Genomic DNA, 26,905 nt, shown 5'->3' on the forward strand with positions numbered 1-26,905 from the left:
AAGGAGTTTAGGAGCTCCTCTGGGTTTCTGTTGGTACCAGGCCATCCTCTGTCCATAGATGTTACTGTATACAGCACTGCTGGTCTTACAGCTGAGACTGACTGAGTGACCCTCTGAAACAGCTTTCACTGCAGGAGTCTGAGTCACAGTGTACTGCCCTCTGGACTCTAAAATAGAGATGGCATGTATCATTAACATTCCACCTCTCATACATTTCTCCAATACATCATATAACATCAACTGTAAGTAGATTATTTATTTATTGCTATGGTCCAGGTCAATTTCAGTCAAATATATTACCTTGGAGACACAGGGCAAATATCCAGATGAAGACGGTGATAAAAGTCATGGTTGTTGTGGGTTCTGTTGTCATGAAGGACAGCTCTCAGTCATGAAATGTTAAACTCACAGGCCTATAAACACTCACAGAGCCGCACTGAAGCATGTGCTCTCTATGCAAAGTGTCCTCACTATGCAAATATACTTTTTTGGTTCCTAAGAGAAACTGTAGTTGAAGGGAACTGTGAGAACAGCAGAATTTAAAAGGTTGAGGCTGATTGTCCAGTCATTCACGGCCTTGATTGATAAACAAGCCTCATGTGAGCTCAATCAAAGGCTGGGAAGGTTCTGGAATGTTCTAGCCGGGCGTGGCAGGAGGGAGATTATGCCTTGACAGACCATTAGATCGTTGTTGTGGGTTATAATCATGTTATATCATCTCAAAGCAAAGTTTCTTATATGTAATTAGTTTCTTATATGTGGTTTGAGCCCTGATTGCTGATTTGCTGACAGACGTGGTATTTGAGAACGTATACATTGGTAATTACATTGGTAACCAGTTTATAATAGCAATAAGGCACCTCGGGGGGTTGTGATATATGGCCTATATACCACAGCTAAGGGTTGTGTCGAGGCACTCCGCGTTGCGCATAAGAACGGCCCTTAGCCGTGGGATATTGGCAATATACCACACCGCCTTGGGCCTTATAAACTGGGTGTTTTGAGCCCTGAATGTTGATTGGCTGACAGACATGGTATACGAGACCGTATACCACATTGGTAACCAGTTTATAATAGGAAGAAGGCTCCTTGGTGGTTTGTGATATATGGCCCATATACCACGGCTAAGGGCATTATCCAGGAACTCTGTGTTGCACCGTGTCTGAGAACAGCCCTTAGCCGTGGTATTTCGGCCATATTCCACACTTCTTCTGGCCTAGACTTCCTGGACAGTCAGATTGTATTAATACATGTTGTGTGATGTGATGTAGAAACATGATAGCTATGTAATCACTGACGTGGTTTTTGATATACAGTACCAGTAAAAGGTTTGAACACACCTACTCATTCAAGGGTTTTCTTTATTTGTACTACTTCCTACATTGTAGAACAATAGTGAAAACATCAAAACTATGAAATAACACCTATGGAATCATGTAGTAACCAAAAAAAGTGTTAATGAAATCAAAATGTATTTTAAATTTGAGATTCTTCAAAGTAGGCACCCCTTTGCATTGATGACAGCTTTGCATGCTCTTGGCATTGTCTCAACCAGCTTCATGATGTAGTCACCTGGAATGCATTGTTTAAAGTTAAATAGTGGAACTTCTTTCCTTCTTATTGCGTTTGAAACAATCAGTTGTGTTGTGACAAGGAAGGGGTGGTATACACAAGGTAGACCTATTTGGTAAAAGACCAAGTCCCTATAATGGCAAGAACAGCTCAAATAAGCAAAGAGAAATGACAGTCCATCATTACTTTAAGAAATGAAGGTCAGTCAATCCAAAACATTAAGAACTTTGAAAGTGCTATGACGAAACTGGCTCTCATGAGGACCGCCACAGGAAAGGAAGACCCAGAGTTAACTCTGCTGCAGAGGATAAGTTCATTGGAGTTACCAGCCTCAGAAATTGCAGCCCAAATAAATTATTCAAGTAACAGACATCTCAACATCAACTGTTCAGAGGAGACTGCGTGAATCAGGCCTTCATGGTCGAATTACTGCAAAGAAACCATTACTAAAGGACACCAATAATAATAAGAGACTGCTTCAGCCAAGAAACACAAGCAATGGACATTAAACCGGTGGAAATCTGTTCTTTGGTCTGATGAGTCCAAATTTGAGAATTTGCCTCCAACCGCCGTGTCTTTGTGAGACGCAGAGTAGGTGAACGGAAAATCTCTGCATGTGTGTCTCACTGTGAAGCATGGAGGAGGAGGTGTGATGGTGTGGGGCTTTGCTAGTGACACTGTCAGTGATTTAGTTAGAGTTCAAGGCACACTTAACCATCGTGGCTACCAAAGCATTCTGCAGGGATACGACATCCCATCTGGTTTGCGTTTAATGGGACTATCATTTGTTTTTCAACAGGACACTGACCCAACACACCTCCAGGCTGTGTAAGGACTGCATGGAGTGATGTGTAAGGACTGCATGGAGTGCTGCATCAGATGACCTGGCTTCCACACACACCCAACCTCAACCCAGTTGAGATGGTTTGAGATGAGTTGGACCGCAGAGTGAAAGAAAAGCAGCCAACAGCATATGTGAGAACTCCTTCATAACTGTTAGAAAATAATTCCAGGTAAAGCTGGTTGAGAGAATCCCAAGAGTGTGCAAAGTTGTCATCAACGCAAAGGGTGGCTACTTTGATGAATCTCAAATATAAAATAAATTTAGCTTTGTTTAACACTTTTTTGGTAACTACATGATTCCAGTGTTATTTCAAAGTGTTGATGTCTTCACTACTATTTTACAAAGTAGCAAATAGTCTAAATAAAGAAAAACCCTTAAATGAGTAGGTGTGCCCAAACGTTTGACTGGTACTGTAAGTGTTGAATGGGGCCTGATATATTGATTATAGACTTCTTCAAATGGAGCATATTGTTGTTACTATGTTTTTAGACCAGATAGTATCTGCTTTCTATCTCCCTCATGTGGCCAGGGACAGCAACTGCAGTCTGTGTGTAAACTGTTTGATGCTGCTGACTGACTTCATTAAAACAAAATATATATATATATATATATACATTTTTTAACTACGTAGGCAAGTCCGTTAAGAACATGATGCTGGGCCAATTGTGTGCCGGTTTTTGTACCACTCTGAATCACTGTGTGAACACCCAGACACTGTTGGGGTAGTGTAAACTCTGACAGTAGTAATCTCCTGCATCTTCAGCCTGGACTCCACTGATGGTCAGAGTGAAGTCACTCCCAGATCCACTGCCACTGAATCTATATGGATTTCCAGACTGAAGAGTTAAGAACATCAATATCCATACAGTGGTGTAAAGTACTTAAGTAAAAATACTTTACATTTTGAATGCTTAGCAGGACAGGAAAATGGTCCAATTCACAGACTTATCAAGAGAACATCACTGGTCATCCCTACTGCCTATGATCTGGCGGACTCACTAAACACACATGCTTCATTTGTAAATGATGTCTGAATGTTGTAGTGTGCCACTGGCTATCTGTAAATAATGTCTGAGTGTTGGAGTGTGCCCATGGCTATCTGTAAATGAGGTCTGAGTGTTGGTGTGTTCCTCTGGCTATCTGTGAATGATCTGTGCGTTTTGGACTGTGCCCCTGGCTTTCTGTAAATTATGTGTTGGAGTGTTACCTTGGCTAAAAACAAGATAATGGTGCTGTCTGGAATTTGAATTTATTTGTACTTTTATATTTACTTTTGACACTTAAGTATATTTTAGCAATTACATTTACTTTTTATACTTTTACTCAAGTTGTATTTTATTGGGTGACATTCACTTTTACTTGAGTCATTTTCTATTAAGGTATCTATACTTTTATTCAAGTATGATAATTGGATACTTTTCCCACCACTGTATCCAAACAAATGTAATGATAAATGTCATCATTGAAGTCATATTGTCATGATGGACAGCTCTGTCATGAGGTATTTAACTCACACCATGCCCAGACTGGACGCGCGCAAATTGATTTTGTCCCCCCACATCAAACGCAATCACGACACGCAGGTTGAAATGTCAAAACAAACTCTGAAACAATTATATTAATTTAGGGACAGGTCGAAAAGCATTAAACATGTATGTTTAATTAGCTAGCTAGCTTGCAGTTGCTCGCTAATTTGTCCTATTTAGCTAGCTTGCTGTTGCCAGCTAATTTGCCCTGGGATATAAATATTGAGTTGTTATTTTACCTGAAATGCACAAGGTCCTCCACTCCGACAATTAATCCACACATAAAACGGTCAACCGAATCGTTTCTAGTCATCTCTCCTCCTTCCCGGCTTTTTCTTTTTTGGATGTTATATGGCGATTGGCATCTACACTTTCATGGTATTACCACGACCGACCAACCTCACTTCATCTTTCAATCACCCACGTGGGTATAACCAATGAGGAGATGGCACGTGGGTATCTGCTTCTATAAACCAATGAGGAGATGGGAGAGGCAGGACTTGCACCACATTCAGCGTGACAAATAGAACTGACTTCTATTTTAGAGCTTGGCAATGCAGACGCTCGTTGGCACGCGCGAGCAGTGTGGGTGCAATGATTGAATAACATGTACGTGTAAATTTATTTTGCAATACTCGCACACGCGATGCGAGCGGTGTGGTCAGCATGTCACAGGGATATTAACACACCCAGAGCACTGAAAGATGGGCTGCCTATGCAAAGTGTCCTCATTATGCAAACATACTTTTTGGGTTCCTAAGAGAAACTGTAGTTGAAAGGATGAAAGGCATTTGGTAAAGTACAACTATAATTTCCATATAAATGCCTGGATTACTTTTATTTACACAATGGGTTAAAGTTATGTACAGCAACCCCAGAATAATGGGTACTTCTCAGAAAGTTGAGCGTTTAAGAGAAGTAAAACAAGGCTGTCCGTTGTCTCCATTTATATTTATTATCGCCATTGGAATGCTAGCAATTAAAATGAGATCCAACATGAACATCAAGGGTTTAGAAATCCAGGGGATAAAAACAAAAGTGTCAATGTATGCCAAGTTTTTTCTTAAATCCGCAATCTGGAACCCTGCACAGTCTCGTTGAAGATCTTGATCACTTTTCTAGCCTCTCTGGATTCAAATCTAATTATGACAAGTGTCCCATATTACGTATTGGTTAAAAAATACCACCTTGTAGTTTACCAATAAAATGGGCGGATGGTGAAGTAGACATACTTGGTATTCACATCTCAAAAAGGATAAAGGAACTTACCACAATCAATTTCAAAAGACAGTTAGCAAACATTGATAAGATTCTGCAACTATGGACAGATAAATACTTGTCTATTCATGAAAAAAATATCACATTAACACTTTGGTCCTATCACAGTTTTTCTTCCGGCGCCGACAGAGATGGCCGCCTCGCTTCGCATTCCTAGGAAACTATGCAGTTTTTTTTTACGTGTTATTTCTTACATTGGTACCCCAGGTAATCTTAGGTTTCATTACATACAGTCGGGAAGAACTACTGAATATAAGAGCAACGTCAACTCACCATCAGTACGGCCAGGAATATGACTTTCCCGAAGCGGATCCTGTGTTCTGCCTTCCACCCAGGACAACGGAATGGATCCCAGCCTGCGACCCAAAACAAAGACGTCGTAAAAGAGGGAAACGTAGCGGTCTTCTGGTCAGGCTCCAGAGACGGGCACATCGCGCACCACTCCCATACCTTAAGGGAACATTTTGACGCTTGCCATATGGTTAGTGAGAAAGTTCACATTGCAAATGTACGGTCCCTTACTAGATGCCTGAAAACGTTTGTAAAATTTGCGGACAGCGTCGGGCCGTGCGGCAGGGCCGGATCTACCAGGAAGTCATCAAATTAACTCTCTCTGACATTCGGTTTCCGTTTTATAAAATATTCAAATGTTGGTCATTTTTCCGCTGTCCCGGTAAATCCCACAAGAGGGCGAATGGAATCATATTGCAAATGTACAAAACATCACGAATCATAACGTGGCCTTATCTCCTAAACGGAAAAGACTTCGAAGACGAAACTTGGTGAGCATAGGTTTGGCATAATGGGCAGTCGGCCCCGAACAAGATGGCGTCTAGGCCTCAAAGGTTTTTGAGTTATGGCCATTTTTCTGGGATTAAAGGTCCAAAATGAAAATAGAGCAATAATTTTTCCGCTTCACGTCAAAGTACAGGAACCTACGGTGTCAATAAAAAAAGAACCAGACATTTATCTATCGTCATTTAAGAGAAATCATACAATGTCATATTGGTGATGTTCAAAAATAGGTGTTTTGTTTTAAACAGTTACAGATCCAGTTGGAGCGTGTTCATACAAATCTTTTTAAAGAGTGCTTCGGAGCTCTGCGAGATTTCTGTGATTTTCTGAAATAACACACACTCACTAAACCCTCCGTAAATAAGTCAGTTCTTAACGTAAGGACTAAAACTCAAAATTCTATAATTGCCTACCCCAAGGAGGATATGTGTTCACTTTCAGCTTCCTGTGTAAACCGGAAGTGCCTTAAAATGGTGTCATAGGTGCTGTTTCGAAGGGTTAAAAAGGTCAGATCTTTTCAAAACTTCATATGTGTGATTAGGCAACCCTCATGAACTGTAAGTCAGTCATTTCTCATAACAGATGTCAAAGAAAAGCTCTCTCTCTCTCTCTCTCTCTCTCTCACACACACACACACACACACACACACACACACACACACACACACACACACACACACACACACACACACACACACACACACACACACACACACACACACACACACACACACACACACACACACACACACACACACAGCAAGGATGGAATGACAAAGTGTGGTGCTTAAAGACACACAGAGCCTGCAATGGCATTTCCATATTCTCAAGGCCGAGTTCAACGAGATGCCCGCTTGACCTTAGCTCGCTCTGAGTGCAGCGACCTTGAAGAAAAAAAGGCCCAAAATGAAGCCTGTCCCTAAATGTAATTTGCTTTTGGGTGACAAGCACAATTCAACCTCAGGTACGTTCCTGAGGTCCTACCGATCTGTGCAAGCCTAACCTTGACCGTGTGGCATTAACCCTTAACAGTTAATCAAGCTTTTTTGATCTCACAGATTACAATGACTTCTCTCCCCATAGGAATACATTGCCTGCTCCTCTCAAGTCAACCTGAAGCCTATGTGGGTTATGAATGCCTTATGAACCTGTCTTCGATGACAGTCGAATGCGGCCTACCTGTGTCGATACTAAGCTTCCTGAAGCAACCGGAAGTGGTTAAAATCACCCTAAAAGTGTTTTTCCATACCCAACCTGCAGTTTGATAGAAATAGTGCATTCAACCCTGTGTAAATCAGTCAGTTTTTAACGTAAAGACGAAAAACTCAGGATTCTGTAAAAGCATACCTCAATGAGGATATGTCTTTACTGTTAGCTTCCTGTGCCAACCGGAAGTGCCATAATTGGTGTCACAGGGGCTGTTTTGAAGGGTTAAAAAAGTCAGATCTTTCCAAAATTTCATATGTACGATTAGGCAACCCTCATGAACTGTAAATCAGTCATGTCTCCCATAAAATTTAAAAGAAAAACTAAATCACACACACACACACACAGCTTGGAAGGAGGGACATATTGGGGTGCGTAGAGATAGACAGTGCCTGCAATAGTTACCTTTGTTCAAGTTAAAAAAGAACCGTCAGACCTAGAGTTCTGAAACTTTAGAAAACTGTTCTAGAGCTCAGGTCAATAGTGCGTGGTGAGTTATGTCGCTCTAGAAGGTTCTCGGACTGAGAAACAACCTTGTACATTTGCAATAACTTCAATTCATTTTTGCATCACGAAAATGCCGACATTTAGAAATGTCCCAGAGTCACAAGACTAGGTGCATTGCAACCGCCTCAGACCATATAGATGGACCCCAATGTTAATGTCTGATTTTCAGCACCAATTAAGGTCTTGCTCGGGCACCAAATGACCTATCGAGTCGAAACTTGGGATTCGGGGTCGCTTCAGATAGGCCTACACATAATGTCAGAACTGGACCTGCAGCTAGAACGTAACTACGTGTTTTACGTTTTTATTATGGTTTGAACAGAAGGCGTTGTGAATTTTCGGCCAGCTCTGAAGTATGTGATCGTTGGCTTCTAAACGAGTTGGAAAAAGCTGGTTTGGTGTCAGAATGATATCTAATTGACTGATGGACGGTGACTTGCTGGTGACTTTTGTCAATTTCCAATATGTTTCAACAGTGAGGTACCATCACCAAATGGACATGATGAAATCAACACAACGAGCGATGGAGAGGAACCAGAATCACTGCCCAGCTATCCCGAGTTCATCGGGCCAGTCAATTTCACATTCCTGCAGGATTTTTGAGCATGCCAAATTCGTGATGGTAAATGCCCATTGAACCATATTGCAAATGCACAGTGAATTTGCAACAGTGAGAAAACATCACCAAATGGACATGATGAAATCAACACAACGAGCGATGGAGAAGAAACTGAAAGCGCGAACCGCTGCTTTTAACCAAGAAAAGGTGACCGGAAACATGACCGAATACAAACAGTGTAGCTATTCCCTCTGCAAGGCAATCAAACAAGCTAAGCGTCAGTATAGAGACAAAGTAGTCACAATTCAACGGCTCAGACACAAGAGGTATGTGGCAGGGTCTACAGTCAATCATGGATTACAAAAAGAAAACCAGCCCCGTCACGGACCAGGATGTCTTGCTCCCATTCAGACTAAAAACGTTTTTTCCCGCTTTGAGGACAATACAGTGCCACTGACACGGCCCGCAACCAAAACCTGCAGACTCTCCTTCACTGCAGCCGAGGTGAGGAAAATATTTAAACGTGTTAACCCTCGCAACGCTGCAGGCCCAGCTGTCATCCCCAGCCGCTCAGAGCATGTGCAGACCAGCTGGCTGGTGTGTTTACGGACATATTCAATCAATCCTTATCCCAGTCTGATGTTCCCACATGCTTCAAGAGGGCCACCATTGTCCCTGTTCCCAAGAAAGCTACGGTAACTGAGCAAAATGACTACTGCCCTGTAGAACTCACTTACATCATCATGAACTGCTTTGAGAGACTAGTCAAGGACCATATCACCTCCACCCTACCTGACACCCTAGACCCACTCCAACTTGCTAACCGCCCAAATAGGTCCACAGACGATGCAATCTCAACCACACTGCACACTGCCCTAACCCATCTGGACAAGAGGAATATCTATGTGAGAATGCTGTTCATCAACTACAGCTCGGCATTCAACACCATAGTACCCTCCAAGCTCGTCATCAAGCTCGAGACCCTGGGTCTCGATCCCGCCCTGTGCAACTGGGTACTGGACTTCCTGACGGGCCGCCCCAAGGTGGTGAGGGTAGGTAACAACATCTCCACCCCGCTGATCCTCAACACTGGGGCCCCACAAGGGTGCGTTCTGAGCCCTCTCCTGTACTCCCTGTTCACCCATGACTGCGTGGCCATGCACGCCTCCAACTCAATCATCAAGTTTGCGGACGACACTACAGTGGTAGGCTTGATTACCAACAACAATGAGACGGCCTACAGGGAGGAGGTGAGGGCCCTCAGAGTGTGGTGTCAGGAAAATAACCTCACACTCAATGTCAACAAAACAAAGGAGATGATTGTGGACTTCAGGAAACAGCAGAGGGAGCACCCCCCTATCCACATTGATGGGACAGTAGTGGAGAGGGTAGTAAGTTTTAAGTTCCTCGGCATACACATCATGGACAAACTGAATTGGTCCACCCACACAGACAGTGTCGTGAAGAAGGCGCAGCAGCGCCTCTTCAATCTCAGGAGGATGAAGAAATTCGTCTTGTCACCAAAAGCACTCACAAACTTCTCCATATATGCACAATCGAGAGCATCCTGTCGGGCTGTATCACCGCCTTGTACGGCAACTGCTCCGCTCACAACCGTAAAGCTCTCCAGAGGGTAGTGAGGTCTGCACAACGCATCACCGGGGGCAAACTACCTGCCCTCCAGGACACCTATACCACCCAATGTCACAGGAAGGCCATAAAGATCATCAAGGACAACAACCACCCGAGCCACTGCCTGTTATCATCCAGAAGGCGAGGTCAGTACAGGTGCATCAAAGCAGGGACCGAGAGACTGAAAAACAGCTTCTATCTCAAGGCCATCAGACTGTTAAACAGCCACCACTAACATTGAGTGGCTGCTGCCAACACACTGACTCAACTCCAGCCACTTTAATAATGGGAATTGATGGAAATTGATGTAAAATATATCACTAGCCACTTTAAACAATGCTACTTAATATAATGTTTACATACCCTTCATTACTCATCTCATATGTACAGTATATGTAAAGTTGTGGGGCGGCAGCGTAGCCGTTCTACTGGTTAGAGCGTTGGACTAGTAACTGGAAGGTTGCGAGTTCAAACCCCCGAGCTGACAAGGTACAAATCTGTCGTTCTGCCCCTGAACAGGCAGTTAACCCACTGTTCCCAGGCCGTCATTGAAAATAAGATTATGTTCTTAACTGACTTGCCTGGTTAAATAAAGGTAAAAAATAAAAAAAATAAACAAGTTCTTAGGAGTGGACAGAGTGCTAAATTTAATTGGGTTTTAAAACATGTAGGAATTTAATTCCAGTAACAAGCACTGCCTATAAGCTTCAGGCACCAACTCATAAGCCAGCAACATGGTAGCTTTAACTGTATCATAGTGTAAACTGTCTTCCAGGGAGAGAGCAGCTACTACTTCCTGGGCATTCCCAGACACTTTACATTGCAACAGGAGCGGCCAAACCTTGAGTGGCCAATGCAGCGCAGCTGCCACACGCTCAAACGCCGAGAAATAGGAATCAACTTCCGACTCTCGAAATGGAGGGACTAAAGCAATATTTCTACTTACATCAAAGTGGACTTGATGATAAGCAGTTTGTGGAGTCGCACTGGAGCCAGCATCTAGCTCTAGTTGTCAGATCCTCACCTCCTTGTCGGCTTCTATTTTCCTCATTTCAAGTTCAAACTGCATCTGTCTCTCTTTACCTTTTTGCTCCATTTCTAAACGGGCCAGCCTCACCTTCAGCCTAGTGGTCCCACCTGAACGACCTGAAGCTGAAGATAAAGGATCAAATCGAGGCAAGGTAAATGGGGTACGAGCCTACCCTTCCTCCGCCCTGTCCTCCGACTTGGCATCGGATGGTCTACCCGTCTCCTCTTCTTGTGATGAGAGAATTCGTTCTCTCACTAAACCCTCCCTGACGAGCACCAAAAGCTCAGCCTTTAGGGCTCTCTCAGGGATAACGAATCCATAATTGGCAGCTACAGCTAAAAAAGGTCTACTTTACGAAACCTCACCAAACAATCAATAGAGGGCGCTTCAAAAAACTTGGATATGGCTGAGGCAGCCATCTTGTACACAGCAATCTACTGGACACAAAAACTAAACAAGTCATCCAAACTCACAACCAACCATCACACCTCAATCACTAACCACAGAGAGCTCAGAGCAGCAGGGTCTGGTGGGTTTAATGGAATGATCCCGGGTGAGCCCCCATTATGTTACGCACGCCTCTATGAAGAGGGAACGCAACACCCTGCTATAATTCAACTCTCCGTGAAGTGATAGATGTATGGACTGTAGGTGCGAGTAAGGATGACAATAGGCAGAGAATTTACCGTTTACTAGGAATTTATTCCTTCACACGGTAATATGGGGAAAAGGGGCTGGACGGAACCAAAGCTAAGAAAGTAAATGTCAAAGCCCCCCTCTCCTATCTAACCTGCCGACCTATCTAACTTAGCACCACCTGGTTCCCTAACCAAAATACAAGGGGGTGGTCCGCCCAGGTCTTACCTAGTGTGCCTAGACAGTGAATATACTAAAGGTATATGTATGCCCGCGGGCCTCTTGCCTAAGCACTCCATAAGTGCCTTCCCCTTCCCCCCCGGGAACAAATGAAACAGAATATTATTAACAATTTCACAAATTTTATTATTAACAATTTCACACTGAGAAACACAGGACATCAAATAGGCTCTGTCTGACTGAGCAACAAACTCACACAGAACATACCAACTTCTCCCAGCAACAACTAACACAGTAAATTACCTACAGCCATCAGCCTCCTCTCTCAATGCATTCTACAATAATCTCTCTGCAATCTATATCTCTTCTGAACAGAACACTGGCTTTTATATAGCTTCAGAAGGAGTCTAATCGGATACAGCTGTATCCTGACGAGGGGGCGGGGTCAGCTCCAATTAGCCATGGAGTCGACCAATCAGCTGCTTGGGGGATTTCAGGAATCCATTTCCTGAAATACACACATGCAAATACACCAACTACAACACAGAAACTGGGGAATGTAACAGCCTGCCATATATTAAAGATACAAATTGGCTGAAAGGAATTGGCATAAATATAAAAATATACCCGTTTTCATTTAAGGACACAAATGTTGACAGTTGCGGCATACAGGTTGCAAAATACATGGGAAGAGATTTTCGATGTACAAATTCCATAGTACATGGTTTATAAACTGGTATAAAAAACTACACGTAATTCAACACAGAGTTTTTCAATTTAAATTATTAAGGACATTTCCTTCCACCAACAGAATGCTATATATATATGGGGCATACAACAATCTCAGCTCTGTAGATTTTACTGTGAAGAGACAGAATCACTAGATAATTTATTCTGGTATTTCACCTATGTAGCTTGTTTCTTGTCACCGGTTCTGGAATGGTTAAAAAATCACAACCTGCACTTAAAATGAACCTTACAAATAGCAGTGTTGGGTGATTTGGAAAGCCATAGTCAGTCAAAAAGTAATATAACACTCGTAGGAAAGGTTTTTATCTTTAGCTCACAATCTGTGGATACTTTACGATTAGAAAGGTAAAGAAATGATGTAAAACATCACAGCACAATTGAAAAATATATGGCACATGGAAACCAAACAAGGGTGGACTATGGAAATAGGTGGGTAGTGTGGCTGAGGATTGGGAATAAAGAGTTTATGTGTAACGGTCGTCGGTGGTGGAATAAGAGGAGGACCAAGGTGCAGAGTGGTATGTGTCCATATCTATTAAGTGAACACAGAAATAACAAAATAACAACGAGAACGACCGAAAACAGTTCTGGCTGGTGAAAACACACAACAGAAAACAATCACCCACAACTCAAAGGTGAAACCAGGCTACCTAAGTATGGTTCTCAATCAGGGACAACGATTGACAGCTGCCTCTGATTGAGAACCATACCAGGCCAAACACAGAAATCCCAAATTATAGAAAAAAGAACACAGACTGCCCACCCCAACTCACGCCCTGATCATACTAAAACAAAGACAAAACAAAGAAACTAAGGTCAGAACGTGACATTATGTTTGGTAATGTATTATTGTTATGTGACTGCTTTATATAAAAGCACCATGTGTGTAAAATGTGCATGCAACATTTGTATGAAAAATGTATATGTAAAATGTATGTACAGTTGAAGTCAGAAGTTTACATACACCTTAGCCAATTACATTTGAACTCATTTAAACTCACATTTAATCCTAGTAAAGATTCCCTGGCTTAGGTCAGTTAGGATCACCACTTTAATTTAATAATGTGAAATGTCAGAATAGTAGTCGAAATAATAATTATTTCAGTTATTATTTCGTTCATAACATTCCCAGTGGGTCAGAAGTTTACATACACTTCATTAGCATTTGGTAGCATTGCCTTTAAATTGTTAAACTTGGGTCAAACATTTCGGGGGGCCTTCCACAAGCTTCACCACAATAAGTTGGGTGAATTTTGGCCCATTCCTCCTGACAGAGCTGGTGTAACTGAGTCAGGTTTGTAGGCCTCTTTGCTCACATGCTTTTTTAGTTCTGCCCACAAATTTTCTATAGGATTGAGGTCAGGGCTTTGGATGGCCACTCCAATACCTTGACTTTGTTGTCCTTAAGCCATTTTGCCACAACTTTGGAACTATGCTTGGGGTCATTGTCCATTTGGAAGACCCATTTGCGACCAAGCTTTAACTTCCTGGCGGATGTCTTGAGATGCTGCTTCAATATATCCACATAATTTCCCCTCCTCATGATGCCATCTATTTTGTGAAGTGCACCAGTCCATCCTGCAGCGAAGCACCCCCACAACATGATACCGCCTCCCCCTTGCTTCACGGTTGGGATGGTGTTCTTCGGCTTGCAAGCCTCCCCCTTTTTCCTCCAAACATAATGATGGTCATTATGGCCAAACAGTTATATTTTTGTGTCATCAGACAAGAGGACATTTCTCCAAAAAGTACGATCTTTGTCCGCATGCGCAGTTACAAACCGTTTTGGAGCAGTGGCTTCTTCCTTGCTGAGCGGCCTTTCAGGTTATGTTGGTATAGGACTCGTTTTACTGTGGATATAGATACTTTTGTACCTGTTTCCTCCAGCATCTTCACAAGGTCCTTTGCTGTTGTTCTGGGATTGATTTACACTTTTCGCACCAAAGTACGTTCATCTCTAGGAGACAGAACGCGTATCCTTCCTGAGCGGTATGACTTCTGCGTGGTCCCATGGTGTTTATATTTGCATACTCTTGTTTGTACAGATGAATGTGGTACCTTCAGGCGTTTGGAAATTGCTCCCAAGGATGAACCAGATTTGTGGAGGTCTACAATGTTGCGGTAGGCCTTGAAATACATCTACAGGTACACCTCCAATTGACTCAAATTATATCAATTAGCCTATCAGAAGCTTCTAAAGCCATGACATCATTTTCTGGAATTTTCCAAGTTGTTTAAAGGCACAGTCATCTTAGTGTATGTAAACTTATGACCCACTGGAATTGTGATACAGTGAATTATAAGTGAAATAATCTGACTGTAAACAATTGTTGGAAAAATTACTTGTGTCATGTACAAATTAGATGTCCTAACCAACTTGCCAAAACTATAGTTTGTTTAACAAGAAATTTGTGGAGTGGTTGAAAAATGAGTTTTAATGACTCCAACCCAAGTGTATGTAAACTTCCGACTTCCACTGTATGTTCTCCCCCACCTTCTTCCCATCTCGTGTTATCTGGAGGGGCTTTGCTATGTTAACAATTTCTGGAACTCATGTAATAACTCCCTTCACCCACTTCCGCCCAGTTTGATCCGGCATGCTACTATCAACCAAACGTTTGCATACCTGCTTGAGTTTGAGCTCCTTCTCATACTATTTAACATTGAAACACACCACCACCAAACTTCCATCACAAAGAACTTTTGCAGAGTTAACCTCTCCTACATTACTCTCCAAATCCCTAGTCAACACGATCAGACTCACCGCCGTGACTCCATCTTGATCCTTAAATTTCACCAACACCTTGAACTCCACTTCTCTCAGTACAAAACTGGGAACCGAACCTCCCCCATCCCTATTGTTGTGGAAATTCTTACACAGGGACACTCAAAGTCAATCTTAAATGAATCATTGTTTATTGTCAGCGCGCTGGAGCGATTCCAACCAACTCAATACACCGTAGTACTCATGTCAATCAGGAGCTCTCCCTGGGCAGTCCCAGCATTTGTCTTATATACGGCTATACACAGATTTAACATGATTTAACATAATTAATGAATCATTACTGTTTTGTTTCATTCATGTGACCGACCAATACTGGTTCATAACATGTGACAGACAAATATCTCACAAGACTTCTTCTCTCTAATCTGAGACTTTGAAACTGAGATATCTTTCATTCTCGTTTTCAAAACAAGGTCTGGGCATACTGCCAAATTGCAGCTACTAATAGTGAGGATTCGTTCAGTCAGCCACTTGCATGCACACAGAAATTGGTTTATAGAACAGCACATAAATAGAACACAGAAATTAGTTAGAAGAAAAGGACAAATATTAAAATTCCATTACACTACTCTACTCTACTCAGGCTTCCTCATCTTCTTAACCTTTACTCTTACTATACCTCCACCTTTTTCCACTCCGCCACTACACTCCATTCCGTCCACCTCAACTCCTAACCCCATTCATTACCTGTCACAACTGCTCCCGCTCTTCCCTTCCCCTGGTGCTTGAGGGCGCCAGATTACCCTGCACCACACGCTCCTGCCATCATCACTCACACCTGCCCTCCCTCGTCACTCGCTTCAGCGTTATTGGACACACCTGGACTCACTTATCACCTGTGATTTCCTCCCCTATATTTGTCAGTTCCCCAGCTCTGTTCCCCGCTGCTGCATTGTATTGTTTTTGTCTTTTGAATTTGTTTCTGACGCTGTTCCTGTCCGTTATAATTACCTGTTTTATTCCCCGTACCTGCTTCGTCTCAAAAGCGTCATTCCGTGTGACACTACCTTTTTATCCATCTCTGCTCCAGTCACAGCCCAGTGTTACTCAACCACCGCCACCCAAACCTTGAAGCCAGCCTGAAATATGCAATTTCATATAATCGTGTATGGAATTGAGCGTGTTTGCTCATGGGGTAGCTTGTTGCTTTGTGCCCACGTTTCGGACCGATAGCATCCAACGAAAAATCTTCCTGGTTCAAATTCATGCAGTCTTTCCATTGGAGAGATCTGTGTGAGCAGCAATTTTTTAAAGGTTGAGGCTGATTGTCTAGCAGCGTTGCAGTTCTTGACACAAAATCCACGTCTCAATTGTCTCAAGGCTTGAAAATCCATCTTTAACCTGTGTCCTCCCCTTTAATCTTTAATTGAAGTGGATTTAACATGCGACATCAATAAGGGATCATATCTTTCACCTGGATTCACCTGTTCAGTTCTATGTCATGGAAAGGGCAGGTGTTCTTAATGTTTTGTACACTCAGTGTGTATAATTGTGTCTGTTGCTTAGTGTTCATGGTAATTAGTGTGGCAGGTAACCTAGCGGTTAAGAGCATTGGTCAGGTAACCAAAAGGTTGGTGGTTTAAATCTCCGAGCTGACTAGGTGAAATAATCTTTTGATGTGCCCCTGAACAAGGCACTTAACCCTAAATTCTCTAGGGTTGCCCTCAGTAATGGCTGATCCCTGGCTAAGAGTACCATATACCAAAACATATTTTACAATTCACCTGTGCATAATAGACACTTTTACATATGTGAAATAAGACAAATGTAAACAGCCAACAAATGATTTAATATTGTAAATACTGGACTACTGGACTGCTGGACTAACACTGTGGGAAGAGGGGCTCCAATGTGCAGGACTACTACTCTGTTCCTGACTCTGTTCCTGAGTTCAGCTCCCTCCCTCCTCTCCTGTGTCTCTGATCAGACACACTGGGACTTTGTAGACCATAATTACAGTACATGAAACTCAGCACCTTTTCTACATCTTAGAAATACAATTTCCAAACGGTCTGAAGTAAGGAAGGCTGTTTTGGAAGATTTGAACCATTTTGTAGATAGATGGTTTCCTGTTTCTCCATGAGATACTCAATAATAATGAGTTAAAATGTGGTAAGGAACACATGGGATAATGACTGAATATGATCTAACAGCTTAGAGTTATCAGACAGATATTGTTGTTCAGCTCTACTACACCCTGTGTCGTTATACTGGATCATCTTCTCCCCTCAGCACCTGCAGTAGGTCCCAGCTGTATCAGTACAGTCACTGTACAGTCTGACTGAGGGAGGTTTTTGTACGTCTCTGTATCACTGTGTGAACACATCACCACTGTGGTAACTCTGACAGTAGTAATCTCCTGCATCTTCAGCCTGGACTCCACTGATGGTCAGAGTGAAGTCACTCCCAGATCCACTACCACTGAATCTAGATGGAGTCCCAGACTGAAGGGTTTTAGCTAAGTATATTAGGAGTTTAGGAGCTCCTCCAGGTTTCTGTTGGTACCAGGCCAACCTCTGTCCAAAGAAGTCACTGTATACAGCACTGCTGGTCTTACAGCTGAGACTGACTGAGTGACCCACTGAAACAGTTTCCACTGCAGGAGTCTGAGACACAGTGTACTGCCCTCTGGTCTCTGAAACAGAGATGGCATGTATCATTAACATTCCATCTCTCATACATTTCTCCAATGCATCATTTTAACATCAACTGTAAGGAGATTCTATATATTATTGTTAATAAGGTCCAGGTCATTTTCTGTTAAATATTTTACCTTGGAGACACAGGGCAAATATCCAGATGAAGAAGGTGTTAAAAGTCATGGTTGTTGTGGGTTCTGTTATCATCAAGGACAGTTCTCAGACATGAAATGTAAAACACACAGGGCTATAAACACTCTTAGAGCGCTGAAGCATGTGCTGTCTATGCAAAGTGTCCTTACTATGCAAATATACTTTTTGATGCCACATGGATACTGTAGTTGAAGGGTTCTGTGTGAACAGCAGCATTTTAATGGTTGAGGCTCATTGTCCAGCCAGTCATGGCCTTGATTGGTAAACAAGCCTCATCTGGGCTCAATCATAGGCTGGGAAGGTTCTGGAAGGTTCTAGCCGGGTGTGGCAGGAGAGAGGTTATAACTTGACAGAACCTTAGATTGTTTAAGTGGGTTATAATCATGTTATGTTATCTCAAATCAAAGTGTCTTATATGTAATTATAAACTGGGGTGTTCGAGCGCTCAGCGATGATTGGCTGGCAGCCGTGGTCTATGAGACCGTATACCATGGGTATGAAAACAACTTTTATTTTTACTGCTCTAATTATTTTGGTAACCATTTTATAACATAAATAAAGCACCTCAGGGGTTTGTGATATATGGCAAATATGCCAGGCTAAGGTCTGTGTCCAGACACTCCGCGTTGAGTCGTGCTTAAGAACAGCCTTTAACCATGGTATATTGGCCATATACAACACCTCCTCTGGCTTTTTCACTTAAATAGTCTTCCAGATTTTATTAATAAATGTTGTGTGATGTGATGTAGAAACATGATAGCTATGTAATCACTGACAGGGTTTCTGATATACAGTACCTGCTGAATGGGGACTGATGTATTGATTGTAGACATCTACAAATGGAGCATATTGTTATTAATGTGTTATTAGATCAGACAGTATCTGCTCTCATTCTCTCCCGAGTGGTCAGGCTCAGTAACTGCAGTCTGTGTGGACTGTAGTGCTGCTGACTGATTGATCTGAAAGGGAGATCTCCAGAGCTCTGACATCTCCAGTCTCCTGCTTCACCTGCTGCTCTCTGGAACTACCACAGTGGTGTGAGGGAGGATGTATGGGTAATGTTTAGGGGCTTTATTGTATGTGTTTGAATCATTTTGCTATTCAAAACACAAGTCATCTTTAGGGGTTTTGATCATTGCACAATATCTCTATTCAGATTGGTTGATGGTTTTCCTTGAATTACTCAACAGAGTCAACATGTAGTTAATGGTGAGGAGAAACATTTAGTGATCAGTAATGGTCTTCTAGCTCTAGTTTGACTCTCATGTTGTTCAGCTCTACTACACCCTGTGTCGTTATACTGGATCCTCTCCTCCCCTCAGCACCTGCAGTAGGTCCCAGCTGTAGCAGTACAGTCACTGTACAGTCTGACTGAGGGAGGTTTATGTACGGCCTCTCCCATTAAACATTATTAGTAGTAGCTGAACCTCCTCTCTCCTCTCCTCTAGCTGGTTCTTCTGTCAGGCCCACAGTGTCTCTGCTCCCCCTGTCCTCTGAGCTGCTCTCTGGGGTCTCGGCCACACTGGCCTGCCTGCTGAGCTGCTATTGCCCCGAGGAGGTGTTGGTGATCTGGGAGGTGGTCAGGGCAGAGGTGATGGAGGGGTCCTGACCACCACAGAGGAAAAGAATGGTGTCTTTCACAGCCGCAGCAACCTGACCCTGAGCAAGGCACGCTGGGAAGAGGGAGAGGTGTACACCTGCAGGGTAGCCCAGGTCGACACCCTTCCCGGAAAAGTCAGTGTAGCATCTAGAGACAGGAGAAGCCATTGTAAAGGTCTTGAAAGTCCCCACATGAAGCTAGTTCTGGAAACATTAGTGTTTTAGAGCTGAATGTTACAGTATAATAGCAAATAATATCAGTAGTGCTGTGTGTTAAATGAACTATTTTGAGAGTAAGTTGAAGTTGAATATGTATGTATAAATATATGGATGAGCGATGGTTGTGCGGCGTAGGCAAGATGCAGTAGATGGTATACAATACAGTATATGCATATGAGATGAGTAATGTAGGACATGTAAACATTATTAAAGTGGCGTTATTTAAAGTGACTAGTGATCCATTTATTAAAGTGGCCAGAGATTGAGTCTGTATGTTGGCAGCAGCCTCTCTATGTTAGTGATGGCTGTTTAACAGACTGATGGCCTTGAGATAGAAGCTGTTTTTCAGTCTCGGTCTCAGCTTTGATGCACCTGTACTGACCTCGCCTTCTGGATGATAGCAGGGTGAACAGGCAGTGGCTCGGGTGGTTGTTGTCCTTGATGATCTTTTTGGCCTTCCTGTGACATTAGGTGGTGTAGGTGTCCTGGAGGGCAGGTAGTTTGCCCCCGGTGATGCATTTTGCAGACCGTACTACCCTCCATAGTTGCTGTACCAGGCGGTGATACAGCTCGAAAGGATGCTCTTGATTGTGCATCTGTAAAAGTTTGTGACTGTTTTTGGTGACAAGCCATATTTCTTCAGCCTCTTGAGGTTGAAGAGGCGCTGTTGCGCCTTCTTCACCACGCTGTCTGTGTGGGTGGACCATTTTAGTTTGTCCGTGATGTGTACACAGAGGAACTTAAAATGTTTCACCTTCTCCACTACTGTCCTGTCGATGTGGATGGGGGGAGGTGCTCACTCTGCTGTTTCCTGAAGTCCACGATCATCTCCTTTGTTTTGTTGACGTTGAGTGTGAGGTTATTTTCCTGACACCACACTCCGAGGCCCCTCACCTCCTCCCTGTAGGCTGTCCCGTCGTTGTTGGTAACCAAGCCTATCACTCTAGTGTCGTCTGCAAACTTGATGATTGAGTTGGAGGCATGCATGCATAAGCAGTCATGGGTGAACAGGGAGTACAGGAGAGGGCTGAGAACGCACCCTTGTGGGGTCCAAGTGTTGAGGATCTGCGGAGTGGATATGTTGTTTCCTACCTTCACCACCTGGGGGGCGGCCCGTCAGAAATTCCAGGACCCAGTTGCACAGGGCGGGGTCGAGACCCGGAGTCTCTAGCTTAATGATGAGTTTGGAGTGTACTATAGAGTTGAATGCTGAGGTGTAGTCAATGAACAGCATTCTTGCATAGGTATTCCTCTTGTCCAAATGGGATAGGGCAGTATGCAGTGTGATGGCATCGTCTGTGGACCTATTGGGGCGGTAAGCAAATTGGAGAGGGTCTAGGGTGTCAGGTAGGGTGGATGTGATATGATCCTTGACTAGTCTCTCAAAGCACTTCATGACGACGGGGCGATAGTCATTTAGTTCAGTTAGCTTTCTTGGGAAAAGGAAAAATGGTGGCCATCTTGAAGCATGTGGGGACAACAGACTGGGATAGGGATTGATTGAATATGTCTGTAAACACACCAGCCAGTTGGTCTGCGCATGCTCTGAGGAGACGGCTAGGGATGAGCCGGCAGCCTTGCGAGGGTTAACACGTGTAAATGTTTTACTCACATTGGCCACGGAGAAGGAGAGCCCACAGGCTTTGGTAGCGGGCCGTGTCAGTTGCACTGTATTGTCCTCAAAGTGAGGAAAGAGATTGTTTAATTTGTCTGGGAGCAAGGCGTCGATATTCGCAACACGGCTGGTTTTCTTTTTGTAATCCGTGATTGTGATTGTCTGTAGACCCTGCCACATAAGATATAATGAACTGTCTGTTCACTCATGCTTGGTCTCTCATGTAAGTTCCTCTAATCAGTTAGTGAACACTTCTCTAAACTAAAGCTGGTAGGATTCCTCTGGTAGTGTTGTCTGTCCTCTGTGACTTTACCTCCACTGTTAAATCTGAGATCAACATGTTTAATAAAGGAATATACAACATGGATCACTATCACTACTGCTGCTGCTGTTGTCTTTCATATGGACAATATGGAGGAATACTAGCAACACTGATCTAATGCTGGACTGTTCCTCCAGACTAGGAGAACCTGATACACAGAGGAAGGAACAAATACTATTATCTGGATGTAAGATACAATTCATATTTCTACCCCTAGAAATGTAATTATGAAGTGTTTGTTCTACCTGGAAGATGTTAAAGTGTATCTGTGTTGATTATGATTCTGTATGAGTGATCTTCACTGTAACAGCTGCAGTAACACAACACAGAGAGGTTTTTGTACCAGCAGTAATAGTGATTGTATCACTGTGGTGGACTTTTGGTAGTGGCACCAGACTTGATGTTGGAAGTAAGTAAACACCAAATTAACTGTTTTATTCACGTTTTTATGTTGTGTTTCAATTTCTCTATACATTTAACCTCAATATTGAGGATTTAAATACAAAAAATACACAAGGCCAGCAGTACAAGGCCTTCACAGACTATGGTCAAATAGAATATAAATGTTATTACATCTAATCAAATTTGACTTGCATTTTTGAAAGATGTTAGAGATTAGCCTACATCTTAGACTAGTTGTATGAATAAACACACGGCACCGAGTCGAAACTATAAAATAAACAGTAGGTTGAAAAAAATAAACAATAAACACTTCCTTTAAAATGTAGAAGATAAAACAATATTTGGCAATTATTCATACCATATTAGAGTTAGATATTTGAACTACAGTCTAAAGAAATTCAGCTTCCCCAATAGTCAGAAGGTTTTTGTACCAGCAGTAATAGGGATTGTATCACTGTGGTACACTTTTGGTAGCGGAACCAGACTTGATGTTGGAAGTAAGTAACAAGCTCTCTTCATATTTCTTTCTGATTACATTTTTTTTTAACTTGCTTAAATATATTACGATTTTATAAATCTTTATTTTAAATATATTGCATTTTTCTATTGCTTTACACTGAGCCTTCTTTCAAATAATATTTTATTCAATCAAAATGTTAAATAGTAGGTTTTTTTGTATGTCTGATTTGTTTGAGAGCAGACTTTATAACTCTTAAAGTGTTGGTTATTCCGGTTATTGTTGCATTGTAAAAGAGTCTTATGTCTGTATACAACCTCTGGATTATCTTAATATACTGTAGATGGTCTGAGTATTCTGATCAGAACAATCCTAAAATATCTGACATAATAGTAACGCTAAAGATAACCACTTACACTTGACTCATATTGTTCATAAATCTGCATTGTATATCTATCATATTATGTTTAGTGTTTTCTTCAAACCTTTACCAATCTAACTACATTATATTTAAAAGGCATTTCCAAATCAATGTATTTGTATGTCTATTGCTTTTATAAATCTTTTAGACATAGTAGTTGCAGTTGATGTGTTCTGTTTGTTCCAGGTAACAGTGCCCCCACCCTCACCGTCCTGCCCCCTCTAGTGAGGAGCTGTCCAGTACAACAACAGCCACCCTGACATGTCTGGCCAACAAGGGCTTCCCTCAGACTGGACCATGAGCTGGAAAGTGGACGGGACCAACAAGAACCAGGAGACCAGTTCTAGGGTCCTGGAGAAGGATGGCCTGTACAGCTGGAGCAGCACCCTGACTCTCACTGCCCAGGAGTGGACCAAGGCAGGAGAGGTGACTTGTGAAGCCCAGCAGAAATCCCAGAATCCGGTCACTAAGACCCTGAGGAGGGCTGACTGTTCTGGATAGGACCCCTCAGACACACACCCCTGTGGAGAGAGGCTGCTGGTTCCTCTGCTTTGACTCTGTTCTGAGATCAGATGTTCTCTGTCTTATTGATCTCTGACATGTAGACTAACAGAGGGCTTTGCTTGAGTTCATGTGTCAATCCTCTCTGTAGACTGAGGTTGTATCATTGTTAGATTTGATGTGTTCTGTTTTATTACAATTAGATGCTGTAGGAATGTTTGCTTTGATGAATACATGAAAATAAAGATTTCCCTTTGGAACAAATATTTTCATTGTCTCTTTAAATAAACCCAAATAGACTTTAATCTTAAATGTTGTTGAATGATACAGCAACATATTAATCAAGCCAGATTCACAGTTTCTTTGAAACTATCAGATCTAAACCTCATTGTTTAGTGCACCCCCCCTCTTTAGCTTCCACTTGTCAGAGATGGAAGTGGATCAACCGATTCAAACCTAGAACCCTGACCCTCTAACCCTGACCCTCTAACCCTGACCCTCTAACCCTGACCCTCTAACCCTGACCCTCTAACCCTGACCCTCTAACCCTGACCCTAATGCATTTGAACATTTGATCGATATGTCTGGCTCTCACCAATATGATCATTCATGTATTTTGCTTAAATGCAATACATTTGTCCACTTAATATTAAAAGTATCACATCTTCAAGATAGAGTCTTCTCTACCTCCAACCCCCTGGGAACAGAGTGAACATCTGGTGACAGTACTGCTCTATTCTGGGACAAGCAGAACCACCCAGCCCTGTCTATGTAAATCTCAGTTTCACTCCCACAGCTACCAGTCTAGCAGTTGAACAGTTTCACCACCTGAAATACCATGTACTAGGTCAGATGTGAGGGAGTGGATTGGTTTTAACCTCTATGGTGAAATCAGGGAGAGGGACATAAATGATATGGCACCATGGAATTAATTACAGATAAAATGGGTATTATACTTCATGTAGATTGTGTATGTAGTGCAGAGGAGGCTGGTGGGAGGAGCAATAGGAACATGGCATAATTGTAATGGCTGGAATGGAATCAAATCAACACAACATGCATTCCATTTCAGCCATTATGATGAGCCTGTCCGTCCCATAGCTCCTCCCATCTGTAGAGTACATGTGTCTGATGTTTGAGCCAAGCATGATTTCTCATTAACAGATGTAATAGTCAGTAACCTGCTCATCAAAATAGTTCATATAATGTTAGAAGATCACATCCATTTAAATCAGACATTTGGTTGAGGTCCATATGAGGACTTGTTTTGGGGGGCTGAAGTGATTGTAACTATGAAGTAATGTTGAGGTCATAACACCTTTTGTTTAACTTCTGTAGATATTGCTTTGCATATGGACAGGAATTGTGTTTAAAAACATACAATAATTTACAGTGGGGCAAAAAAGTATTTAGTCAGCCACCAATTGTGCAAGTTCTCCCACTTAAAAAATACTTATTTTCCACCATCATTTGCAAATAAATTCATTAAAAATCCTACAATGTGATTTTCTGGATTTTTTTTTTCATTTTGTCTGTCATAGTTGAAGTGTACCTATGATGAACATTACAGGCCTCTCATATTTTTAAGTGGGAGAATTTGCACAATTGGTGGCTGACTAAATACTTTTTCCCCCACTGTAAATGTTATTGGTCAATTTGTAAAAAGAAAAATAATTCATCTATATGCGGATGATACTATTATGTACTATTATGTAACAGCCCTGACTGCTGACCTAGCTGTGACAGTGGGATTTTGCATCTGTGCAGAAAGCCCTTACTGATTCAAAACTCATACTTAACGCGGGCAAAACCAAATACATAGAGTTTTCATGTTCTCGTAAGATTGTCTCAGATTGATTACATCTTCACTCATTAGATGGTTCTATAATCCCTGCATACAAATACCTTTAGTAATTCAGATTGAGAATGATTTAACGTTTGAAAACATATGAATGAGCTTGATATGAAGCTAAGATTTAAAGTGGGCTTTTTCTTTTACAGAAACAGATCTTGACACATTTTAGAGTGGCCTTGTATTGTCCCCAGCACAAGGTGCAACTGTATAATGATCATGCTGTTTAATTAGCTTCTTGATATGCCACACCTGTCAGGTGGATGGATAATCTTGGCAAAATCAGAAATGCTCACTAACAGGGATGTAAACACATTTGTGTCATTTTTTGTTGTTGTTGAAATATAAGCTTTTTGTGCGTATGGAACAATTCTGGGATCTTTCATTTCAGCTCATGAAACACTTTACATGTTGCGTTCATATTTTTGTTTGTTGTATAACGAACAACTGGGTTGCCTCCATAGAAACAGAACAAAAAGATGGGCGAGGCCCCTTTTTTCTCCACTTTCTCCTCTTACATTTTAGGGTATCTGAGGGGTAATATAAACTTATTTTGACTTGTTGAAACAAAGTTAAGTACATTTTCGGATTCCTTTCTCTGCTCTCTACTCAAATGGATCAGCGCGCCACCACTATTACTTTTACAACTACTAGTCTTAGCACCTGTATCTTGTCATGGATGATTTTAAATGTAGTGTTTCATCCACTAATGTTTGAAGAATGATGCCAAAAAGAAGAGGAGGAGCAGGATATGAAATAAATGAAACAAGAAGAAGAGCAAGTGGACCAGCAACCTGGGGCTAGCATTAATGTTAGTCATGCAGAAATCAGTAACATTAGCGCTGCTATAGACGACATAGAATAGTGAATTAGGAAGCTAGCTACATCAAGACCGACCAACTGGGCAGTGAAGTGCATTCTGGAATGGCTGTCAGAAAAGGGGATAAACATCTGTAATACCCATGTAAAAAGAAGTATAGTGTATAGAGTTTATTTGATTTGTAATGGTGTTAATGCATTTTTTTAAAAGCAATGTTTCTTTATTAATGTACAAGTGAATAGGTTGGTTAACTTTTAAATGTGTTTCTCACTTATCTTGTTAAGTATTGGCCAATGAGGTAGCTTGTTAAGTTGTGGCCAATGGGATAGTGGACCTGGTTAACAGGAGGCCTGGGAAAAAGGTAGTGGAAGATGTAGAGGAGAAACGTGATCGGCGTTGGTGAAGAAAAACGACTAAAGGAGATAAAGAGAGAACAAAAACACACCTCCAGAGTTTTGAAGGGAAATCATGATTTTTTTTATTTTTATAAAAGAGTATTATTATTTTGTTAATGGGGCGGCAGGTAGCCTAGTGGTTAGAGCGTTGGACTAGTAACCGAAAGGTTGCAAGATTGAATCCCAGAGCTGACAAGGTAAACCTCTGTCG

General features: G+C 42.1%; 2 gene segments (V, D, J or C); one reads left to right on the plus strand and one right to left on the minus strand.

Moving 5' to 3' along the window:
* Nucleotides 1–3,108: 3,108 nt before the first annotated feature.
* Nucleotides 3,109–19,490, minus strand: LOC118365995 (Ig kappa chain V region 3381-like). The segment is given in 3 exon segments: nt 3,109–3,180; nt 17,672–17,934; nt 18,073–19,490. Coding segments are annotated over 3 exon segments (408 nt in total).
* Nucleotides 19,491–20,762: 1,272 nt separating this feature from the next.
* The window catches only part of LOC118365996 (Ig kappa-b4 chain C region-like), a 35,293-nt gene continuing 29,150 nt past the window's right edge, over nt 20,763–26,905 (plus strand). Inside the window, 3 exon segments of the C gene segment in view lie at nt 20,763–21,747; nt 21,984–22,033; nt 22,196–22,255. Of these exon segments, the coding sequence occupies nt 21,713–21,747; nt 21,984–22,033; nt 22,196–22,255 (145 nt within the window).

This window comes from Oncorhynchus keta, chromosome 33 (assembly GCF_023373465.1).
Source record: "Oncorhynchus keta strain PuntledgeMale-10-30-2019 chromosome 33, Oket_V2, whole genome shotgun sequence".
Classification (NCBI taxonomy): domain Eukaryota; kingdom Metazoa; phylum Chordata; class Actinopteri; order Salmoniformes; family Salmonidae; genus Oncorhynchus; species Oncorhynchus keta.